This window comes from Carlito syrichta, unplaced genomic scaffold (genome assembly GCF_000164805.1).
Source record: "Carlito syrichta isolate Samal-C Ts95f unplaced genomic scaffold, Tarsius_syrichta-2.0.1 Scaffold154498, whole genome shotgun sequence".
Lineage (NCBI taxonomy): Eukaryota > Metazoa > Chordata > Mammalia > Primates > Tarsiidae > Carlito > Carlito syrichta.
The window spans coordinates 104,950-127,583 of NW_007098594.1; the positions used below are offsets into that span (position 1 = coordinate 104,950).

General features: G+C 53.2%; 2 protein-coding genes across 6 annotated transcripts in view; one reads left to right on the forward strand and one right to left on the reverse strand.

The window, feature by feature from the left end:
* ETFA (electron transfer flavoprotein alpha subunit) overlaps nt 1–1,177 on the forward strand; it is a 74,848-nt gene extending 73,671 nt beyond the window's left edge. For 2 of the 5 annotated variants that reach the window (XM_008050945.2, XM_021709044.1), the window contains one exon: nt 801–1,104. In XM_008050945.2, coding sequence (XP_008049136.1) covers nt 801–839 — 39 coding nt within the window. In that variant the 3' untranslated portion in view covers nt 840–1,104. Of the gene's footprint in view, nt 1–800 lie in introns of all 5 variants that reach the window. The other 3 variants (XM_021709043.1, XM_008050947.1, XM_008050946.1) reach the window with 2 other exon arrangements.
* Nucleotides 1,178–14,867: 13,690 nt separating this feature from the next.
* TMEM266 (transmembrane protein 266) overlaps nt 14,868–22,634 on the reverse strand; it is a 74,596-nt gene continuing 66,829 nt past the window's right edge. The window contains exons 11-15 of the mRNA XM_021709045.1: nt 22,079–22,302; nt 21,347–21,503; nt 18,834–19,011; nt 18,408–18,470; nt 14,868–16,103 (exon numbers count right to left, since the gene is read on the reverse strand). Coding sequence (XP_021564720.1) covers nt 15,508–16,103; nt 18,408–18,470; nt 18,834–19,011; nt 21,347–21,503; nt 22,079–22,302 — 1,218 coding nt within the window. The 3' untranslated portion in view covers nt 14,868–15,507. The remainder of the gene's footprint in view (nt 16,104–18,407; nt 18,471–18,833; nt 19,012–21,346; nt 21,504–22,078; nt 22,303–22,634) is intronic.

A 22,634-nucleotide genomic window follows, 5' to 3' on the forward strand; every position in this document is an offset into this window, starting at 1 on the left:
TCTGTGTGACACTCCCAGCAACCCCCACATACAGCTCTCCTCTGTTGTCCAGGCAGTCACAAAGCAGTTTCTACACTGGAGGCTCCAGTTGCAGCCACTAAACTGCCAAGACTAATTGTTAGTAATTAATCCTTTTGAACATGGGAGCCAACTCAGGCAGTCTCCCCTCACTGTAGTTTCTTCCTGTGTCTGCTGACTAACCACTTCATTAGCACAGGATCTTGATTTTAATAAACAGTGATGATGTTGCTTGTTCAGCATTCAGCACATTTTTATGTGCCAAATGATAGTAACATGTGCTGAAAAAGCAACCAAAATGTTTGTGAAAGGAACTGAATGAATGAACAGACAATGAGAGAACAAGTACGAGAGGAGGGTGGCAGGAGTCATGACTAAGCTGGAGACTTTGGCGTGGGCTTTGAAGGACAGTCAGGAAGGCAGTGAGGGTAGGAAGAGCACTGTGATGACACCAAGGGGAAAAACATGCATTACTCTCAGTCCAGAAGAGAAGAATTGAGCTTCCTGCTTCTGTGGTGCCTTCTTGATGTTTATGATGGTCTCACAAAGGCTCCTAGACAGTGAGTGGGCTCTCGGCCCTGCCAGCTCTGCATCCAGTCTGACGCTTGGAGGGTTTGTAGTCTCCCCCTGAATGGGGGAGAGATTGCAGGGGAGCAGGGGCAGCTGTGCCTCGGCAGTGATTTGCACTGCTTATTTTGGCCTGCTTACCCTGCTTGAGGAGCTGTGATCCTATCACAGTGAAGGCTCTAGTTGCCTAATTATTATTATTTTTTAATTTGCAGGTAGTTCCTGAAATGACTGAGCTATTGAAGAAGAAATGAATCATGATCGTGCCTTAAGAAAAACTATGTCAGATCTTCAGCTGAAATCATAGAAATTCCTGGGTATTACTATAACAATTATTGGAAAGCATGGAGAGCTGCATTTAATAATTTGAGGAAAAATTTCTAACAGATGCCACGATGCTTTTTTATGGGACTGTTATGTTTCTTTTGAATTATTTGTAGTTCCAAACAATTATTTTTTGACTTTTTCTAATTATATAATAAAGTCTATACTAAAGCCTTTTCACAGCTTTAAAACTACCATCAGAAATATGCCTAGCCTCTTAAAGAATGAGAAAAAATGGAAGAAAAGAAGTAAAAGTGCATTTATGATGTTTTCATTGCATGTCTTTTTCACGGAGAGCTCTGTGTTTATAAACATGAATGTCCCCACAGCCTTATCAGCCTCATCTAACTGTTGAAGGGTATCTGTCCAGAAGGAGGGAACTGAACTGGCAAATGCAGAGTTAAAAAGGCATGGCTACAAAGCATGAATATTCTCTTAAACACACTCCAGTCTTCAGGAAACCATAGCTAATGTGACAAAAGCAGACCTGACTTGAACCTGACCCTGCTGAATGTATTTAGTTGGCTTGAGGTAAATGTAACCTTCCCATTTCATTTTAAGGTTTTGTCGGTTTATAGTACTTCATGTCTGTAAAGAGAAGGAGTGGAGAAGGAAGGGGTACCCTGAGACAGCATGGCCTCTTATGCAAACAGATAGTTTGATGTTGTTATAAATGTTTAAAGTCCTGCTCAGAAAGTGTTCTGGCCTTTCTTTTGCCCTCAGATGGCTTCCTTTGGGCTCTCTTAGAAAGCAGCCAGGCCTGTAGTCACGTCTGGCACTCTCATTCTGTTGGCCCAGGCCTCAATCAAAGTCCAGAGTCGCCAGGGGCTACAGCTGGTGTGAGCAGAGGCTAGTGAGGCTCTGAGCAGGTCTGCGGAAGGCACACATAGTAGGCGAGCAGAAGGAAGAAAACTGGCTTCCTGAAGCCACTCTGCGGAGGGTAGACAGTGACCTGGATCTGGCAGCTGCAGGGAGGAAATGGGAAGTGCTCAGTGATAAATGGAGCGGGAGCAGAGGCCCCTGCCAGTCCCTTTGTGCGGCCAGCCCGGAGCCTTCCTCAGCACTAGTTGCACCCATTTTGATTTGTGTCACAATCACTTGCTGGGAAACACTTGTAAAAGTTAAGTGTCTGGCATTTTACCTATCTTTAGTGAGGTACCAAGAGAGCAGTAAAATGATGCCTCTTTGCACGTCATATCTGTGTATGGATCACAGAATCACAAAACATCAGAACCCCTTGTGTACAGATAGGGATACTGAGGCACAGAGAAGTGAAGGAGGTAAAGTGACTTGCCCAAGGCCACATGACTGGAGTCATCTTATGAAAGTAATTCCTGGCTGGGCATGGTAGCTGATACCGGTAATCCCAGCACTTTGGGAGGCCAAGGCAGGAGGATTACTTGAGCCCAGGAGTTCAATACCAGCATGGGCAACATAGCAAGACCTCATCTCTACAAAAACAATAAAAAAATTCTCCAGATGTTTGTAGTCCCAGCTACTTAGGAGGTTGAGACTGCAGTGAGCCATGATTATGCCACTGCACTCCTACCTGGGCAACAGAGTGAGACCCCCCAACTCAAAAATAAAAGAAGAAAGAAATTCCTATGTGTTGTGAACTTTGAGGCCTTTCCCAAGGTAGGCTACCCTTGCACAGAACCTTCTCCATTTACCCCTTATCCCTGTGAGATGCTATAATTGAGAGACAGGAGAGATGGCAAAGGTGATGGCTGCAGACACAACCCCAATACCAGTAGGAGGTGTGCTTGCTTGCCCAGGGAGGGGCATCCCACGTGGTGCCTTGGCCTGGTTCCTTGCCTCAGAGTTGAACTGGTTGGTCTTTCTCCCCTTCGCCCCTTCCTGTCATGGTTGCTCTGCCCCAGCTCCAAGCAGCTGTCCATTGAACAGTATTTACTAGAATAACTCATCATCATCATCATCATAGCATTAAGTACAACCCTTACTGTACACCAGGCATGCTTCGAGCACTTTATATACATTAAGCCCCTTTGGCCCTCACAGCACCCTGTAAGTTAGATGCGGTTATTACCCTCTTTTATAGATGAGGAAGCTGGGGCTCAAAGAGGTTCTATAACTTGCCCAAACTCAGACAGCTTATAAACAAGAGGCAGGATCTGAAACCAGGCAGTCTTCCTCTAGAGCAGTGACTTCACAGGGATGTGATTCTCCCTCCCCTCAGCTCAAGGAACAGAGAGACACACTGCACAGTAACCTCAAGTAAAGAGCACTCAGTGCTTTGTGCCATGTGGGTGGGGCACACTTAGGGCCCGGGTTGAGAAGGAGAGAGGGTGGTGTTCTGGGATAGTCTATCCAGGATTTTATTCAGCTCGGAAGTCTCTCTGAGTGTCCACTGGAACTTACCTTAAATAGTTAAAAAACTGTTACATATGGGGTGTGACAATTAAGTTCATGAACCCATCCTAGAAAAAACGCTACATACTTAATAGCGCTGCTGTCACCTTTTTTTTTCTTTTTTTTGAGTTGGAGTCTCACTCTGTCGCCCAGACTGGAGTGCAGTGGCATGCTCCCTGCCACCGCAGCCTTGACCTGCTGGGCTCCAGCGATTCTTCCACCTCAGCCTTCCAAGTAGCTGTAACTACAGGCACGCACTACCACGCCCGGCTAATTTTTGATTTATTGTAGAGATGAGGTCTTGTCAAGTTGCCTAGGCGGGTCTCGAAACCGTGGGCTCAGGCAATCCACTCACCTCAGCCTCCCAAAGCACGGAATTACAGACTGAGCCACCGAGCCCGGTTCTGCTGTCACCTTTGAAGTACTCCCCTTGGGAAACTATGCACCGACACCAGCACCTAGTCCACTCATCAAAGCAGTTTTGGAACTCTTTCTGGATTGGCCATCAGAGCTGTTGTAGTGAGAATGTCAGAGTTTGAATCAGAGCATCGAACAAACATTGAATTTCCTGTTAAACTTGTCAAGAGTGGAAGTGAAATCAGAAATATGTTAGTTCAGGTTTATGGGGATAATGCTGTAAAGAAAACAGCTGTGTACAAATGGACTAAACATTTTTCTGAAGGGAGAGAAAGCGTCACTGATGAAGAGAGGTCAGGACAGCCAGTAACAAGCAGAATTGACAAAAACATTGCAAAATTCGTCAAATTGTGCGTCACAATCATTGGCTGTGAGGAGCACAGCAGACCAAATAAACATTGATAGGGAAACAGAAAGATCTTAACTGGAAATCTTGACATGAGAAAGGTGTGTGCAAAAAATGGTCCTGAAGGATCTCCTGCATCATGATGACACACCAGCTCACACAGCACTGTCTGTGGGGGAGTTTTAGTCAGTAAACAGATAACTGTATTGGATTACCGTCCCTACACCCTAATGACTTTTTTTTGCAATACAGTGACAGCTCTGCTGGCCATTCCAGAAAAAGAGTTACCAAATTGCTTTGAGGAGTGGACTGGGCACTGGCATCCATGCTTAGCTTCCCCAGGGGAGTACTTTGAAGGTGACCATGGTGATGTTCAGCAGTGAGAAATGTAGCACTTTTTCTAGGACGAGTTTGTGAACTTAATTGCCACACTGCATATCCCAGAAGGCAGAATTTACTGTGTCCTTTAATGCTCTCTGTCTTATTAGAAACCAAACTGTCCGTTCCTCTTGGCTCTGCCCTGCGGCCCGCCTCAGGACTCTGAGCAATAGCTCTGGAAGCAGTGTGGGAGAAAAGGTGTTAGGGGCAGCTTTCCTTAATGCCCGTGTATATGCTTTCTGCCTTTCTCCCTAGTTTTTTGAGGTCTTTGATTTATCTCACTCAGCCTCTGGGAATGTGGTGGCCTGGTCACTTTGGCAGAACAGAGTCCCTGAGAGGACAGAAATCAGCGTGTTGAAAGGCAGCCCTGTGAGGGCAGAGCTGCATACCCTCGAGCTGAAGCAGAAGGCCTCCTCACCCACGGATGGCCTGAGGCCCAGTGAGGGCCCTGGGACCCGCTTTTCAGTAGCTTAGAGGGGACAGCTCTCAGTCCCTCCCAACATCCCACACACTCTCAGCTGTACTGTGGGGAATGTTCCCGCTGGGTTCTCTGGGTCCCTGGCTGCTCTGTGCAGATGCCTGGTCCAACCACCGTCCTGAAGTAGCTTGTGGTCTTGACAAGGAGAAGAGTTATCCTGCGGACTCTGAGATTACCGGCTGTTGGGGACACAGCCGCAGCCCTTAAGGATTCTGCAGCTGCCAGGAAAGATGAGATGGGACACCAGCAAAAGCAGAAAGCAGACACTCAGCATGGACAGTGCAAACGGGCCTCCCTCGGTCCAGTCATGGCCATTCCTCGGGGTGTGGGGGCAGAAAACAGCTGAGATCAGAGCTCACCTGGATGCAGGAGGCAGTCAGGGGCCAAAACACAGATGAGGGAGGGGGTGGTAGGTAGTCGTTAGTTGAGGCCAGATTGTAGAGGACATTGACTGATGGCTGAGGAGGCCTTTTTCCTTCAAGATCATTGGTTCTCAAACTGCCCTCAGGGAACACTGCCATTTTAGGAGCTGGGTCAGGGATTGTACCTTAAGTCTTATACCACAGAGACCCCTTCGTGATTTGTAGGAGAAATTAATCAACAGAAAAGTCTCAGTCTCAAATATTTCTTGCATACTTCTTTCTATGCCTTTGGTGGCTACTATTCCTTGTCTTCTTGAGCATGTGAGCAGATTCCAAAGTGAGTGGATGGTAGCAAGTGAATAGTAATAAAGGAAGTCACTAGCCACTGGCTCTCCACGGCTTTTGTTTTGTCTTGTGGATGCCTGGGATGATTTTGTTGAATACTTAAATCACTCTGCTCATTGGTCATTGTTCCTTGTGTGTATGGGTTTGGTATGTCAGTTTAGTTTTTTAAGAATGTTTCCTAAAGCGTGGCATGACTTCCTGAGTCCCTGCCACCTGCACAAGTCTTATGTGCTGCTGGCAGTGAGGAGCCATGCACAGTTTTTGAGGAAGGCCCACAGCACCCTGCTGGTGTCTTCAGGACAGAGGAGGGTGGAGGAGAAGATTGAAGCGATTAGGGGTCGTTGAAGGATCCTCTGGCCTGATGCCCCGGATGGGTTTGGCTGAAAGCTCTTTGGCTGCAGAACAGGCCCCTGGAGATTGTGGAAATGGGTCCAGTGCTGTGGGCGAGGCTGGCAGGGAGTGCAGCTCTTCCTTGCAGGATGGCGGCAGGGATGGGGTTGGGGGGAGCCCGCTGCCGCCAGAGCCTGGGCGTGTCTGCCAGGCAGGAGGGCTGGAAACCCCAGGCCTCGGGGTGCTTGCTGTTCTTTTTTCCAAAAGTAATGGTCAGCTTGATTGCTTTTCACGCTGTCTCTCACAGGACTTTTCGCTTGGGTCTGCATAAAAGTGGGCTGAAGAGGCTGGGAAACTCCGAGAGCACCATTAATTGTAACAGATGGATTTGGTTAGTTGCCGCTGAGCTGAAGGAGCTTGACCGATAGCCCTGTGAAAAGTCCTTGTAGAGTGATTCCTGCACAGTTTCATATAGCCCAGGATTTCAGAAAATCTTTGTGGGGAGCAAGTGAAGATTTGTCGATAATCCTTGGCTTACTAAGCACTTTTCATGTATGTTACCCCATCAGTGGGGGAGAGAGGAGGAAACCTTCAAGAAATCAGACTTTGCCCCAGCTCACATGCTAGTGGAAGAATGGAACACAAGCCAGAATTTTTGGCTAATACTATTTATTAAAAACTTGCTGTGTGTCAGGTGCATTATAAGAGGGGGACTCCAAGAAAACGAGGTTATTTTTTGGAAGCTGAGCCCCATGTAGTACTGGCTTTCCCTGCGAGGTAAAAATGTTCTAGGAGCCCACTGGCATCAGTGTACCAGCTAGCATTGTTGTCAGAGGATGTGTTCGTCTTCCGTGAATTTTTTTGGAGATCCTTTCAATGTGTTTGCCCATTTCATAATGGGTGATTTACCAGCACACCTGCCCACACTGCACCGAGTGTTCAGCAGTTTTTGATGAAAAACAGCATGATCCCCATACCTCACCCTCCCTCTTCACCCGATCTCACTCTAAACAACTTTTTTTGTTTTCCTGGATGAAAAAGTCCTCAAAGGGAAACATTTTGCCAATGTGGAAGAGTTGAAAGAAAAACGGCAGAAGCACTAAAAGGCATCAAAATTGACAAGCTCAAAAACTGTTCTGAGCAGTAGAAAAAGCATCTCGATAGGTGCATTGCACCAAACAGAGAGTTCTTTGAAGGTGACTGAAGGTTAAACATTTAAGTATACAACTTTTGTTTTTTTGGGTTTTTTTGAGTTGGAGTCTCACTCCGTCGCCCAGACTGGAGTGCAGTGGCCGCTCCCGGCCACCGCAGCCTCGACCTGCTGGGCTCCGGCGATCCTTCCACCTCGGCCTTCCGAGTAGCCGGAATTACAGGCACGCGCTACCATGCCCGGCTGATTTTTTGATTATTGTAGAGATGAGGTCTCGCTGCCCAGGCGGGTCTTGAACCCGCGGGCTCAGGCAATCCACTCACCTCAGCCTCCCAAAGGCGCGGGATTACAGGCTGAGCCACCGAGCCCGGCTGTATACAACTTTTTATAAATAAATTCCCGGTTTTTGGATCCCCCTCATACATCCTTCTCGAATACAACCATCTCCGAAGTGAGCCTCATCACCCCACCTTCTAGATGAAGAGATGGGCAAGAGCAAAGGACCAAAAGCAGTCAGTGAGACTGGAACCTGAACTGGACCTGGGTTAGGAGCGTGTGGCCTGAACCCTGTACCCGGTGGCCGCCAGTTTCTCCCAGCTTCTCTGTGACGCCTTCCTCCGATTTGCATTGCCTTGAAACAGCAAGCTTGTCATTACAAGCAAGGAACAGTGATGAATTAGTGATTTCTGTGAAGGAAGCTGAAATCTGCTTTCTGTGCCATCCGGTTTAGTGGAAGGGAGGCCCTGGCAAGGCTTTGCCTGTCGGCTTTTGCTTTCTTCACCTCCTGCAACGGGGCAAGTGACTAAAGGCAGGTGTGGGGCTGTATGGAGGACATCTGGGTCTGGGACTCAGGGACCCCTGAGTGCTCTGGCCAACGGGACACTGGGTTCTTGTCCTGCTCCCGTCACTGCCTCGGAGGCACCCTGGTCACCTTCCCTCTCCATTCAGGAGATTCATTGTCACCATCTGTAAAATGGCACTTGAACCAGGTCATCTTTCAAGACATCTTCAAGCTTTAGGCTGTCATTACGCTGACAGGTCTCATACAGCATGGGCAGATGGAAACAATAGTAACAGTTTTTGAGATGCTGTGCTGAGCTCTTTACATACATGATCTCATTTACATCTCATAACCTTACAAGGTGTATTAGTCCCCACCCTACAGATGAGAAAAGGAATGTCTACAGAGCTTCAAACACCTGCCCGAGGGCTCATAGCTCTTCAGTGGTGACCATGGGCCAGAGTCTACCAACCCATACCACATCGCCTGTCCCTCTGTGGGAGCACGGAGGATGCACCCAATCCCATCTGACTGGGGAGGCTGCAGAGGAGGGAGCATAATGCCACTGCCCCCCGAGTTCAGAGGGCGCAGTCAAAATTGTCCAGATGAGACGTGCATCCCAGGCTGACAGCACGGGAGAATGCAAGAACACGACCAACCCCCTTTCCTTCTCTGGAAAGTGCAGGGGCTAGACCCCCGCCGCTTGAGTCCCCTTCTAGCCTGGCATTCCTCCGTTCTGAGCCACTCTGCTCAGGGAACAGGGGTCCTTATACTGCAGTCTGGAGCCAGTCTGCACACTGGCTGTATGTTGTGGCGCTGAGCACAGCCCAGGTCCCAACCCCCACGCCCCCACTTGTGAGCGGTGGAGGCGGAGGCGAGCCTCCCAGGTTATGAGGCTTAATTGATGTCGGGGAGGCTCCTGGAGTGCTCGGTGAAAGACGCCCTGTAAATCTCAGACACTGGAGAATGCTGCCACGTCCGTCACAGTGTTTAATGTCCTGATTGATCTCCAGGATAGTCCATTTCATTTGCCAGTTTCAGGATGAATAGACAGCCTACTCCCCTAGGCTGCAGCCTGGGGCTCTGCATAAAATTATGCCAGCGCTGTCTCTTTGGTGGCTTGCAATAAATTTTAGCAGCAAATGTTCCATCATTGTCTTTGGATAATTAAATTAACTACTCGCCAGGAGACAATACTAGACTTCAGCATTGGAGCCAAAAATATCCAGAACTGTTATGAATTCCTCACTGAATGTGGGGGAAATGCAGGCTTTCGGCAAGTAAAGGAAGAAAGAGAGGCAAGCAGGTGGAGTGCTGCCTGTCTGGGAGAAACAGTGTTGTCTCACTAATTCAGGGCAACTCCAGGAGACTGTTTACAGCGGAACGGGTGGAGATATATGAGCAGGAATGGGCTGTGGGGCTGTGGGGAGGGGTTGGCAGTGCTGGGCTGGCCGTTGGGGCTGGGGCAGGGCCCACTGCACCCTCCCCCCCAGACCTTCCCCGGGGCAGCCCACCCCAAAAGTGCCAAACGTGTACATGAAACACCCAGGAGTTCTCCATAAGGGCACCTTTGTGTCCATGTCTCCCTGAAACATTCTCAGAGGGCTTTCCCTTCCCTTGTGGCAAGGGCTATCCCAGCAATCCCCATGGGGTGGGAGGCGCTGGAGTAGGGCTTCCTGTTGTCCAAGGGGAGGAATCAGGTCCAAGGATTTACTTGGAGCCACACAGCAAACCAGAAACAGGGCTGGGCTGAGAATCCAGGTGCCCGGGCTTTGCCTCGCCCTGTGGCAGATACGGCAGCACCTAGGGCAGTGTGGGAGTGGAGGTAGGGTGATTAGACTCCTCCAGCCCTGAGATGACCGTTCAAAACCTGGGTGTCCCAGCTCCCAGCTGGCAGCTCTACTCCTGTGTCAGGTGGGCACCACGCACTGAGGGCATGCTGGTAAAAGGAAAGCTTCCTTGGATCCAGCTTGCTCAAGGCTCAGCAGCTCCCAGAGAACAGGGCCCCTGGCTCTGTCTTCTCTCTTTAGAGATAAGCAAATGGCACCAGAGTGGCACATGGTGGCCGCACAAGGACAGGAGGCTTAGTTCTGTGATTCTGGCTGCAGTTAAGAGCTGTCTTGGATTGAGCTGGGGTTCCTGAGCTGAGTGTCCTCTGGACACCCACCAAGCTGAAGAGAATTCCAGGCCACTAGCCTCTGACCACATGGGGTCTGTGACCACCACCCCCCATCTGTGGGACCTGATCTGAAAAGCCAAGTTCTGGGTTGGAGACCTGGCCCAGTGCCGGCTGGAGAGCAGCCAGCTGTGCCACTCAGGGGAGGCGCTGCAGTTCCCCGGTCCTGGGTGGGCTTCAGGCCAGGGCTACAGGGTCCCGGCACTCCTGCTGGGCTGTGCTGGTTCCTCTCACAGGAGCTGTGACACAGATGAGCAGGCCAGTCGTGCTGGAGGCTCACGGGGCTGGAATCCCGAATTCCATCTCTGGCTTTCTTGGGTGTGTCTGATTCTGGGCAGCTCATTTCACCGTCCCCACCACAGCATCTAACCCAGACAGCCCTGGGTGCGAATCCTGCCACTGCAGGCACCTCTTATTAATAAGGTTGCCTTGTGTTTGTCTCCTCTGAAACATTCTCAAAGGGCTTTCCCTTCCTGTTTCCCAGCGGGCTTGTGCCTGTGGGCAAGTCATTTGTTAGCATTCTGTGTCTGCATTTTCTCCTCTGCAAAGCAGGGAAGACGTGCCCCTTCTTAGGCTATATAACGAGGGAACCCCTCAAGGAGCACCTGTCACAACAGGTGAGGGACACATGGCAGCCATTATTGTTGTTAATCATCCTCCTGATCGCTAGCAGGAGAAGGCGGCTGTTTCCAGACCCTCCTTCTGGGAAGGCCTCGGACGGCTCCCTGGGCCACCAGAGTGGGCTGTAAAAGGAAGGCGCAGGGGGGGCCATTTCCTGAGCTGCAAGCCTCCCGAGACTCCTAGGGCGAGTTTGGTTCCATCTCCCCTGCCACAGCTGCCGGACGGCCCTGGTCTATGGTGCCCTGGGGAGCTGTGAAAGCCAGAGCTTATACCTCCATCTCCTGCACTCCTGGACTCCAGGACCCACAGTGGGACTAGGTGTGACTGAGGCCTCCGCCCTCGCCTGGAGGAAGGGCTCTCTCTGTCCGCAGAAAGGACTGTCAGCCACTCCCATAATCCCAGCACCTTTTGGGAGGCCCAGGTGGGAGGACCACTTGAGCCCCAGAGTTCAAGACCAGCCTGGGCAACACAGCAAGACCCCATCGCAACAAAACATTTCTTAAAAAGGAAAGGACTGCAGTGCTCCCCAGCTCTAGTGTTCTTTTTTGTACGCTCTCGGTGCCAGGCACGGCCATTCTGACATCCCATGGTGTCTCAGATCCTGCAAACCGGACTTGGTGACTTATCCTCTCTCCGGCACTCTCCAGTCCCTCCACAGCCAGGGGGTGCCAGGTCCCTTTGGGTCTCCCCGGCGTCTCAGCCTTCATTCTGCGGCCGCTATGCAGCCTCACTGCTGCCCTCCCTCAAGCCATCCCATCTCAGAGGCTCCACTGAGAGCCCTTCCACGGCACACTCTCTTGAGGATGAACATTCAGCTGGACCTGGCATCCGAGGCCTCTAGTGACCAGCCCCACCGTCCTTTTCCAGGTGGCCCCCACGTGGCCTCGTCCCCTCCCGACCCACACCGTTCTCTTCCTAACACCAGACTTCTCCCTGTTCCCAACAGGCCTGTCCCATCTTACTGCTGTTCCCAGGCTGTCATGTTGTGCAGCGCCTCTACTTGACATTCCCATGCTTTAAAACATGGTTTATAGCAACCGACTACATCAGGAAGATAATCCAAAGTTTCTTGCTCACATTTTCTGGAAGTAAGTCAGCTTTGTAGTTTGGTGTTGAAACTAACCCATAAAAACTGCTCTCGTAGCCGGGCTCGGTGGCTCAGCCTGTAATCCCACACCTTTGGGAGGCTGAGGTGAATGGATTGCCTGAGCCCACGGGTTCGAGACCCGCCTGGGCAGTGAGACCTCACCTCTACAATAAATCAAAAAATCAGCCGGGCATGGTAGCGCATGCCTGTAATTCCGGCTACTTGGAAGGCCGAGGCGGAAGGATCGCCTGAGCCTAGAGGTCGAGGCTGCAGTGACCAGGAGTGGCTACTGCACTCCAGTCTGGGCGACAGAGTGAGACTCTAACTCAAAGAAAAAAAAAAAATTAGCCAGGCATGGTGGTGCACACCTGCAGTCTCAGCTACTCAGGAGGCTAAGGCGAAAGGATTGCCTGAACCCAGAAGTTTGAGGCATGGTAAGCCATGTTCATGCCAGTGCACTCCAGCTTGGGCAACAGAGTGAGACCTTGACTCAATTGAAAAACAAACAAACAAAAAAAACTGCTCTTCTCTCCCACATGACAAATAGAAGAGCTGATTCTAGTATACCTAGTCTTAAAATTCCCTCTACAGGTTTTCTCTGCCATGAGGTCTTCAGACGTCCTAGGCAGGTAAGTAGCTTCCTCTTACACTGCGTCTGGAATCGGAGAGGTGGGACCACCTGTTTCCATCAGGTGGCAGTTCTAACCCAACATGAAGGCAGCAGTGAGTGCTCAGGCAGAATTTCACCTCACAGCAATTTGTAAATACCCCCAAATCAGCTTTTATTTTTTATTTTTTGCGTTGGAGTCTCACTCTGTCGCCCAGACTGGAGTGCAGTGGCCGCTCCCAGCCACCGCAGCCTCGACCCGCTGGGCTCCGGCGATCCTTCCGCCTCAGCCTTCCAAGTAGCTGGAACTACAGGCTCGCGCTACCACACCCAGCTAGTTTTTGACTTATTGTAGAGATGAGGGCTCGCCAAGTTGGCCAGGCGAGTCTCGAACCTGCGGGCTCAGGCAATCCACTCACCTCAGCCTCCCAAAGCGGGGGCATTACAGGCTGAGCCACCAAGCCCCGGCTCAAAAATCAGCTTTTAAAAGTAGAACTCTTGTAAAACAAAACACAACAAACAAAAAACAGGAAGAAGGAGCCGGGCGTGGTGGTATGCGTTATTGTCCCAGCAACTTGGGAGACTGAGCCTGGAGGATAACTTAAGCCCAGGAGGTTGAGGCTGTGGTGAGCCATGACTGCACCACTCCACTTCCGCCAGGGTGACAGAAGAAAAAAAAAGAGAAAACAGGAAGAAAAATAAAGTAGGGCTCTTCTGTAGGCCCATCAATCTGGGGGAAACACTGAGGCAGAGCTGGAGCTACTTGCCTAGCGTCTTATCCCACTGCTTTCCTCCCTGTCCTGGTTCTTCCCTGGTGCAGAGGTCCCCAGCAGATGTGAGTGCTGGCAGCCGGGGCTATGGGGGAAGCATTTCAGGGGAGCCGTGGGCTCACAGCTCCCCTCTGGCACCGACCAGGCCCGCTTCCCTGTGGGGCAGCAGCACTGGCCCAAGAGCTGGGGCAGCAGGGGTTCAGCAGAAAGGACCAATCACAGCTCAACAAGCTGAGCCTGGCTGGGAAGTGTGGCCATTTCTATTCCAGCAGGGGGAGATCACCAGCCACTGTCCCCGCCAGCTCCTGCCCTACAGATGACAAGCCACACGATGCCCTCCAGCCCATGGAGTGGCAAAAGCCGAGTGACCACTTTGCTTCCAAAAGCTCAAAACCCTAGGAGCCCCAGTGCCTAGTACAGTGCCAGGCAGGCTTGGACTCCGGTTTCAGGGCCTCTCTCATTCGTGTCCGATCTTAGGACATTTCTTCCATCCCTCTGAGCCTCGGGATCTTCATCTGGAAAGTGGGGCTAGTGATACCTGCCTCACCGTTGCTGGAAGGACTAAAGGTGGTCGTGTGTGACTATGTTATTGGGGGCCCGGATGCCTCAGGATGGCTGCTCTTGTCCTCTGCAAAAGTCTCCCTTAGCAGGTCTTCTGATGACACCCAAGAACACCTTTTGCGAAAACTATTGCTCTCCCCGTGAATCAGGAGAGTGCTCTTTGCCTGTACGTGATAACCTCCCTGCTTCCTTCCCATTGAGCCATCTTTCCCATGTGGCTCCGTGCCCAGACTGTGGCCCTGTGCAGGGTTCTGGGTTCTCATGGGACTCGGGCCCAACCACTGCTCTTGAGACCAGCAGGGCAGGCGGGTCAGAAGCAGACACTGACTGAGTCATGGGGCCACTGCATTGTCAGGGTGCATCCAGGGGCCCTCAGGGACCTGATGACACCTGGCCCGAGGTGGGGGAAGAGAAAAAAGGTTGGAAAGGAGGCGTGAGGGGTAGCCAAAGGGGCCGGCAAGACAGCACTCGAGGGGCCTGTGAGTCACACTCCAGTTCTCTAGAGGCAACAGGAGCCCTTAAAAAAGAACATCTTCCCCACCTCTCCCTTATATAAAGGAAAACATGATGGTTATAAACATAAAACCCCTTGAAATCTTTAAGAAGGGGAGATCAGGCTCAGCAGCATCAGAGGAGGGTGAAACCAGAGGCCGGGCCAGAGAAGGCTGCTATAGCCAGCCTGGCCACGGGCCTGGGTGTCAGCAAAGCCGGACAGGGGTGGGGCCAGGTAACTTGAAGGGTAGGTATGCCAGGATTCACGACTGTTCCTGGGGGGACAAGGAGGGAGTCAGCAACACCACGCATGTTCGTGACTGAGCGGAGGACAGTGCCCTGGCTGGGAACCCAGGAGACAGAGCAGGCTGTGGGCAGATGCTGGACTTGGCCTTGGACCTGCCAGGGTTGAGGGCCCCGAGGGGTGGAGCTCTGGGTCAGGGAGGAAGGCAAAATGATGGTGGGGTGGTGGAAGGGGAAGGGACCACTCTAGGTGGCACAGCCAGGCAGCGTGAGAGCTTCCTGCCCGGGGCCAGGGCTTCCTCCACCCTGGAAAGGCCTCAGGGCTGCCCAGGAGTGGCAGGGACCTCCTGGGCCGGCTGGCATCAGGCCAACCCAGAGTCCTGCAACCTACTCCAGATACTTCACCCGGCTGGCCACCCAAGGAAAACCCACGCCACCTGGAAGTCTCAGTGCAGCTGGTTTTTATTATTAAAGCCAAGGTTGGAAAATGGCTGTCCCCCTGCCCCCCACCCACCTCCATCCCGTATGTCCTGTAAAGGTGAAAAGGAGATGTGTCTTGAAAAGACTCAGAAACGCTCATGCCGGAATGAGAGAATGAGGACGGACGAAGGAGGCTCAGACGGTGTCTCCGTGTGGTTGTGTCGGCTCCACCAGGATTCCTGGGAAAGACGGCTCGGGGTGGGGCTGGGCAGCCCCTGCTCACAGTGCTGTTCCCGAGGGTCCGGGGTGGGCGTCAGGAACGAAGGCAACGGAAGAGGCTGAGCTGGCCCCCCACACTCCACCCTGCCGAAGCTGGGCCGCGGGCTGGTTGTTGTAAAAACTGTTAAAAAGAAAACCCAGCCACGAGCACCACCCTCCCCTGAGCAGGGCGAGAGGAGGCGCCAGCTCTGGGCTTTGAGGTCTGAGGCTTGTGGCCTTCTGGCCTGGCGTCACCTCCCTGGAGGCAGGCAGCACCCTGAGGGAGGTCAGGCGGGCTCCTGGGCCCCGCGTGTGGCCCTTGGCAGCCTCCAGGGTCCCAGGAGAGCTTCAAGATGGCTGTCTCCCCTCCTCCCCACTGTCCCCTCCCCACCACTTCCCAGGGGCTCTAGGCCTCAGGGACACTGTGCAACTTCTGCTCTTTGGATTCCAAAGATCTGAACTTCTCCTCCAGCATGGGTGCGGCGGGCTGGAAGTGGATGACAGGCCTGATCTGAAAGACAGTGAAGCCCTCCTGGTTCTTCTGGTTGAACAGACTTACCCTGTGCTCCAGCTCGGGGCTGGTTTCGGCCGAGCCCGCTGGGCTGGGCCGGGCGAGTGGGGCTGGGTCCAAGGCCCTCTGGGATGGGCAGGGGTCCTCCGACAGGGAGGACAGCAGGTCCTGGACTGTGGCCTCCACCACCTGCTGCTGGGGTGGCGGTGGCGGTGGCAGGGGACAGGGGCCGGTCTCAGAGGACGGCTCCTCGCGAGCGGTGCTGCAGTCCGTGGAGGAGCCCAGCGTCTGGCTGCTGTCGCTCTGGGCGCGGGTGACAGAGCTGCGGGTGGAGCGGGAGGCGCTCTCCGAGGTGGCGCTGGCGCAGGTGCCGTTGCCACCTGGCTTCGGGGGCACGTCGAGCGAGAAGAGGTCGGAGGAGATATTGGGCTGGTGGACGTCTATGGCGGCCGTGGTGACCACACACACACCTGGCTCTGGGACACCGCTGTCTGCAAGAGAACAGGGGATCCTGGCAAGGCTTCACCCTCTGCCACGCCTCAGGGGAGCCGGGTGGGTGGTGGGCAGTGTAGACGGAACATGGGAGGGCATGCTGTCCTGGAGGGAGGCCTCAGAAGAACTGGGTTCCAGTTCTTCAATATCCACTACCCTGCCCTGGAGGGGGGTCTTGTTGAATTCAAGTGTGGTCACGTGATACACACCGGCCAGTCACTCGTGCGACGTGGCCTGTGGCAATTCATGAGCCAGATAGTGCGTTGTCCTGGCAGCCAATAATGTTCTAGAATAGATGGCAGTTGCTCTATCCATTGGGCACCGGAGTCACGATGAGCACCGGGGAGAAGAGCCCCCAGCCAACCCGTGGGCCGCTGCAGCTTTGTTTCAGCCACCAAGATTCGGGGTTATTTGCCACAGCAGCATAACCTGGACCATCCTGACTAACTCAGGAAGCACAGTGGACCAGGACAAGGAGCTGGGGTTTCACAGTCTGAGGAATTTTTTGGAGTTTTAAAGAACAGAGTACCACATGTTCTCACTCATAAGCAGAACCTGAACAATTATCATAATACTATAAGAGATTGGCAGTAGTGGGAAACTGCCGGGGGGGGGCACACCTCATCAACAAGGGTACCTGCATAATGAACATTCGTATACCTAACCCTGAATTGTACCCCACATCTTTAAAATACATTTTTTTAAAATGGGCTGGTGTGGGGAATGGGAAGTGGCATGAGTAAATGGATTAACCTCTTAGCATGCATCACAGGGTTAGACGGGGGACTCAGAGCTCTTTGCTCTAGGTGAGAGGTGCCCAGGGGGCCGAACTACAGCAGGGGGCATAGCGTGGGGATGTTTCTTCCAGCATCATGGGGGGCGTGGCCTGGGGGAGAGGTCTGGCTGCAGGGGTGGTCTTTGAAACCAGCAGGCTGCATGAGGCTTAGAGACAGGAGACAAGAGGGAAGAGGCCTGAGGGGACTAAACTGCAGAGAAGGCAAGATTCAAATCCATGTCAGCCAACAGAAAACTCTAACCTTTCCAGGGAGTGTTTAAGGATTTGGGGCTGTGAAATCCAAAGTCAAGGCTGAAGACATCAGCTACAGAGAAACAAGACACTGAAGGACTGGGTGTTGTTACAAAATTCAGTCTTTCCCATATGTGAAAACTGCTCGACTTCCTTGGGTCTTTTTCAAGCGCAAGAATGAAACATCCAGCAAGGACACAGCTGAGGCCTGCAGGGTCTGGAGCCCAGTGATGCTGTATCACCTCAGCCTCCGCCGTGCCTACCCTGACAGGTGATCGGGTTGGGAGCACTGAGGTCACTTAGGGTTCTGGATTCCAGCCCTGTTCCCATTTCAGGGTTCCACATGCAGTTCTTTTTCTGTCTTTCTTTTTTTAAGAGACGGTCTCACTGTGTTACCCAGGCTACAGTGTGGTGGCATGCTCACAGCTCACCACAGCCTCAACCTCCTGGGTTCAGGAGCCTGACCCAGACAGGGCCCTTTCTTTCTCCGCCTCAGCCTCCCAAGTCGCTGCAACTACAGGCACATGCCATCTTGCCTAGCTAATTTTTTTAATTTTTTGTAGAGAGGAATTCTTCTATGTTGCCCAGGCTGGTCTCAAACCCCTGGGCTCAAGCAGCCCTCCTTCCTTGGCCTCCTAAAGTGCTGGAATTATAGGCATGAGCCACCGTGCCTGGTTTACATGTGCAGTCCTTTTCTTTTCTTTTCTTTTTGAGTTGGAGTCTCACTCTTGCCCAGGCTGGAGTGCAATGGCACGCTCACTGCCACCACAGAATCAACCGCTAGATTCAGGCGATACTTCTGCCTCAGCCTTCCAAGTAGCTAGAATTACAGGCACACACTACCATGCCCAGCTAATTTTTTGATTTATTATAGGGAGGAGGTCTCACCAAGTTGCCCAGACTGGTCTCAAACCCTTGAGCTCAGGCAATCCCATTGCCTTGGCCTCCCAAAGTGCTGGGACTACAGGCTTGAGCCATCATGCCCAGCCCACATGCAATTCTTACTAGTGATTACAGAGTATCCCCACATGGCACCCGCGGGTCAGCCCCTGGGTGCCCCCACCAATGGTGTGACAGCTTTCTAGAAGCTGAAGCTCCAGGTATTTGAGCCTTGGGCTTGGCATGCAAGTTATGGTTCACAGGCACTGGAGATGGGCACACCTCCATCTCTGGAGGTAGGCGGAGCTGTCCCCACCCCTGGGCTTAGGGGTCGCTGGTAGTGTGGGGCTGCACAGAGGTTGTAACACATGTGGAACCACCCCCAGCCCATACTTACCACTGCTGGGCCCATTGTAGTACTGACTGATGTAGCTATTCATGTCATCTTTCACTGCAGCTTCTACAGAGGTGGGACAGAGAAGGGTGGGTGTGACAGCTTGTCAGAGTCCAAGAGGCAGGGACTCTGGCAAGCTCATGCTCCACCCCAGTACTCCGACCCTGCCCCATCACCATGAGACAAGGTACCTCTCACAGAAGCCCTCAGTGTGTGATGGACACCTCACATCTCACCTGCCCTAGGGCCTGGACTGCAATGGGTACCGGGGGAACCAAGCATCTGCCTTGACACCTGACCCGGACAGGGCCCTTTCCTTCTCTGCCCTCAGTTTCCCCATCTCTGAGATGAGGGGTGCAGAAATACTTCCTCAGTGCTGTCCCTGTCTGGATGACCAGAGCTGAGTCCACCTGAGGCTCTTGAGGTCACTGGAAGTGCTGCCCTCAGCGCAGAGACCTTGAAATCCCATTCGTGGGAACACACAGCCAGCAGCAGGGGCTGATGCATCATTGAGGATGGTCCCTGGCCCATCGGAGGGCTCCAGACATCCATGCGTACAGGATCCCCACCACATGCACAGTTCCTGCACACAGTAGGTGGTCAGTTCCTAGTGAGCAATAATGAAAGAGGAGGTAAAAAGCTGTCCAGGATCACTGACATCTTGGATCTTGGTCCCAAGAGGAGTAGGGAGGGAATGAGAGAGAGGAGGGATGAGATTTTCAGAGTGGCCCACGAGTGGGAGGAAAAGTAGGTGACAGGCACCATCATAAGGATCTGGGCCTTGTCCCTAGGGCAGTGAGGAGCCACAGGAAGGTTTGAACGTGGTCAGGTGTGACTGGGAGAGGTCACTGCCAAGGCTCTGGGGAGAGGGGTTTGGAAGAGGCCAGAATTCAGGCAGGGAGACAAAAGACTGCAGTACCCGGGAGGGATGACAGGCCCTGAGGGGGCAGAGGGAGGGATGGGCCACTTGATAATTGGGAAGGACCTGGCAGGGCTGGGAGAGTGACAGGATGAGGACTATTGGCTCCATCTGGCAACCTGTCAGACTGGGCTCTGGGGCTGCACTTTCAGTCCACCGGGTCCTGGGGTCATGGAAGGGTAGCGGAATCGAACCTGATCTCAAACCTCGACACCCCCATACATTGGCTCAGCTGTTCTCTCAGGGCCTCTGTTCCCTTGTCTGTCAAACAGGGAGAATGAAACCTACTCTCCAGAGTTGTTATGGGCATTAAATGAGCAAACAAGCTTCAGATTCCCAGAGCGGGATCAGGCACACAGAAGACTCATCACGAAAGGGTCCTTGCCTGGGAAGTCTAGGAGCGCTCCGGGGCTGCCACAGAGCCTGCACCCTGGGGTTTCTCTGCGGAGTTGAGGTCTGCAGACCAAGTACATTCTGAGGCCCCTTCCTGGGGGCACACGAGCTGCAGAAGCCAGTCGACCTGGCTCTTAAAAGCTTTCTTGGCCTCTTTCGATCTTTCGACGCCTGCAGTCAGAGGTGTGTTTTGCACTAATGCTGGGGTTGAGGAGGGCTCCGGGCTGGCTCCAGGCCCTGCTCTGAGCCAGCAGTGCTATTCTGAAACCTTTGTATGCTGTGGATGCTGAAGCTTGGCTGCCCTGGGACACGGGGATGGCTGCTCCCTGCAAGCTGGAGGCATGAGATCACCAGGCCGTATGGGCCGGGCAGGAGGTTCTGGTCACTTATCTTGGCTCTATCCTGAGACCACACCTGTAGGGACTCAAGGGGGCCCCATGACACGGGCAGGACCACAAGCTCAGCAAAAGTATCCACAGACCCGTGAAACTTTATCCCAAGACAGCTGCTCGCAGGAGGGGTCCAGGGTGAATGAGAGAAGCTCAGACCCTGGGTCCTTGCCCTGGTGCTGCCACTGGCCTGCCACGGGAGCCTGAGTAGGTCACAGCCCCTTTTCTGGGCCTCGGTTTCTTCATCTGTACCCCGAGGGCGTTGGCAAGGCTCTTAACAGATTGTGATGTGGCCAGACTAGAGAGCTGTCAAATTCCAAGTGACAGAGTCACAGCAGAGTGGGAAGAGTCCAGAGGCATCTGGCCCATCTGGTGAGGGGCCAGCCCCCTCGCCCCCAGGGAAGAAGCCCCCTTAATGCCTGCCTGATGGGGGCTCTGGCCGTGGCCACAGCCAGCACACCTCTTGGAGGGAAGCTCCTCCTCCATTAAGCAGCTCTGAGCACCAGCTGCTGGTCAGTTTCCCAATCATTTGTGTACCTCACCCTCTGAGGGTATCGAAGACAGTAGTCCCTGCCTCCAGGGAGCACAGTCAGGGCCTCCCTGAGATGTCCACTTCTTGGTCAAACAGCCAATCTGCATTTAATCGGGAAGTGCCTACTACGGGCCAGGCCTGCAGATCTCAGTCCTGCCTTCTGCACAGGTTCCAATGACAAGCCCATTTCTACCCACGGTCCACATGACAGACACTCCACCACTTAAGGAGCCTCTCACATCCCTCCTGAGAAGTCTCTAGAAAGCTCCTGTCCATTCTTCATCCCTTTCCACGCTGAAGGCTTCACTGTGGGCTCTAGATGTGACCAGAATGAGGAGGGAGGAGGGGACTGGTGTTTACCGTCCAAGTTCCAGACCGAGGGGCTGGCCTCACACATGGTTCTCCTTTCATCCGTGCCACTGCCCTGCAAAGCTGTGATTTTTTAATAGGCTGGTGCTCCCAAGATCTGGCATGATCATCCCCCTCAAGGATCCTAACATCCCCTCGCATGTTCAGCAACAGCCCTACTCTGCTGACTTGGCTCCATCTGGCAACCTGTCAGACTGGGCTCTGGGGTCATGGAAGGGTAGCGGAATTGAACCTGATCTCAAACCTCAACACCCCCATACATTGGCTAAGTTGTTCTCTCAGGGCCTTGGTAAGGGCGCAGGTCTCTGCAACAGCAGAGGCCAGGCCTGGCCTTCATCACCCTGTGCTTGTGTGGCCCCCCCAAGGACTCAGCATCCCGGGCAAATGTCAACTTGCTAAAGGCATCCGAGTCCAGGTTCTGTCTGTTTAGGGATATGCTGTCATGATAGGACCCTGCGTTGGCTACATATTTGAGGACGCTCGCCTGTTCCTCTAAGCTGTTGATAAAAATAACCGAAGCCAGGTGACCTTCAGCCCAGACGTTGCTCCCAAGTTTGCCTGGTCTGGCCAACCATCCCCAGATGACTTCTGGATGACCTCCAGCGACCTCTGACTCAACATATCCAAAATAGAACCTAGTTTCTCCACCTCCTTCCCACGTCCTCCATCTTGGTGACTGGCCCCATGCCCCTCCAGATTGAGACCCTGGTCACTTCTCGGTGCCTCTCTTTCTTACTTACCAAGGACCGGACTTCCACCAAGTCCGTGCCCAGTTGAGAGACCCCTGAACCCTCTGCTATGGCTCTGTGTCCAGCCTTCCGACAGACTTCATGATTCCCACTTTGGGCTCTTGCCCTGCCTATGGGTTTGATGGATGGGACCGACCACTCCCAGGATGTGCCTAACACAGAGCCCAGGTCCCCAGGTGGCGACTGGAGGGCCATCCAGTCTGCTCTCCCTGACCCCACGCCGTCTGCTCCAGGACCCACTCAGGGCCTCAGAGTGAGCTTTAAGGCGTAAGTCTGAGAGCAAGGTCTCCTGGACTTCTCTAGCAGGGCGGTGTCAGCCCGACCTGCTCTCTGTGCCACTCAGGCCTGCTGATTCTCTTCTTCCAGAACTGACCACTTGGGCTGCAGTTCTGTCCCCACCCACAGAGGGGCCCCAGAGTCTTTGAGGGCAGGCGCCACATTTTGCTGAGCTCCCCACATGGTGGGGGGTTTCCCATATCCCATCAGGCTGGACTGGACAGAAGACTGTGGCCAGGTCATAGGCCTCACCCACACTCCCTGGTACTTCCTGCAGAGAGAGAGGTGACTACTGGGTGTCTAGGAGCCAGGGGGTGGTAGTGGAGGCAGGAACAGATGCTTGTGGCTGGGAACGGGCTGGTCTGCCTCCCACCCTCCCACAGGGCTGCCCACCTTCCACCAAAGAATAAGTCTCTGCCCCTGGGATTTGTTTTGATTCAGCACTGAGGAGCTCTAGAGACATGCAGGCAGCTCTGGGGACAGGTAAGCAGGCAGTTCTAGGGCCATGTAGGCTGTACCCCACGGGGGACCAAGCCGGCAGTCTGTGGAGGGGCAGGAAAGAATGGGCGCAAACACAGGTATCAGAACAAGACAGCCCTGGGC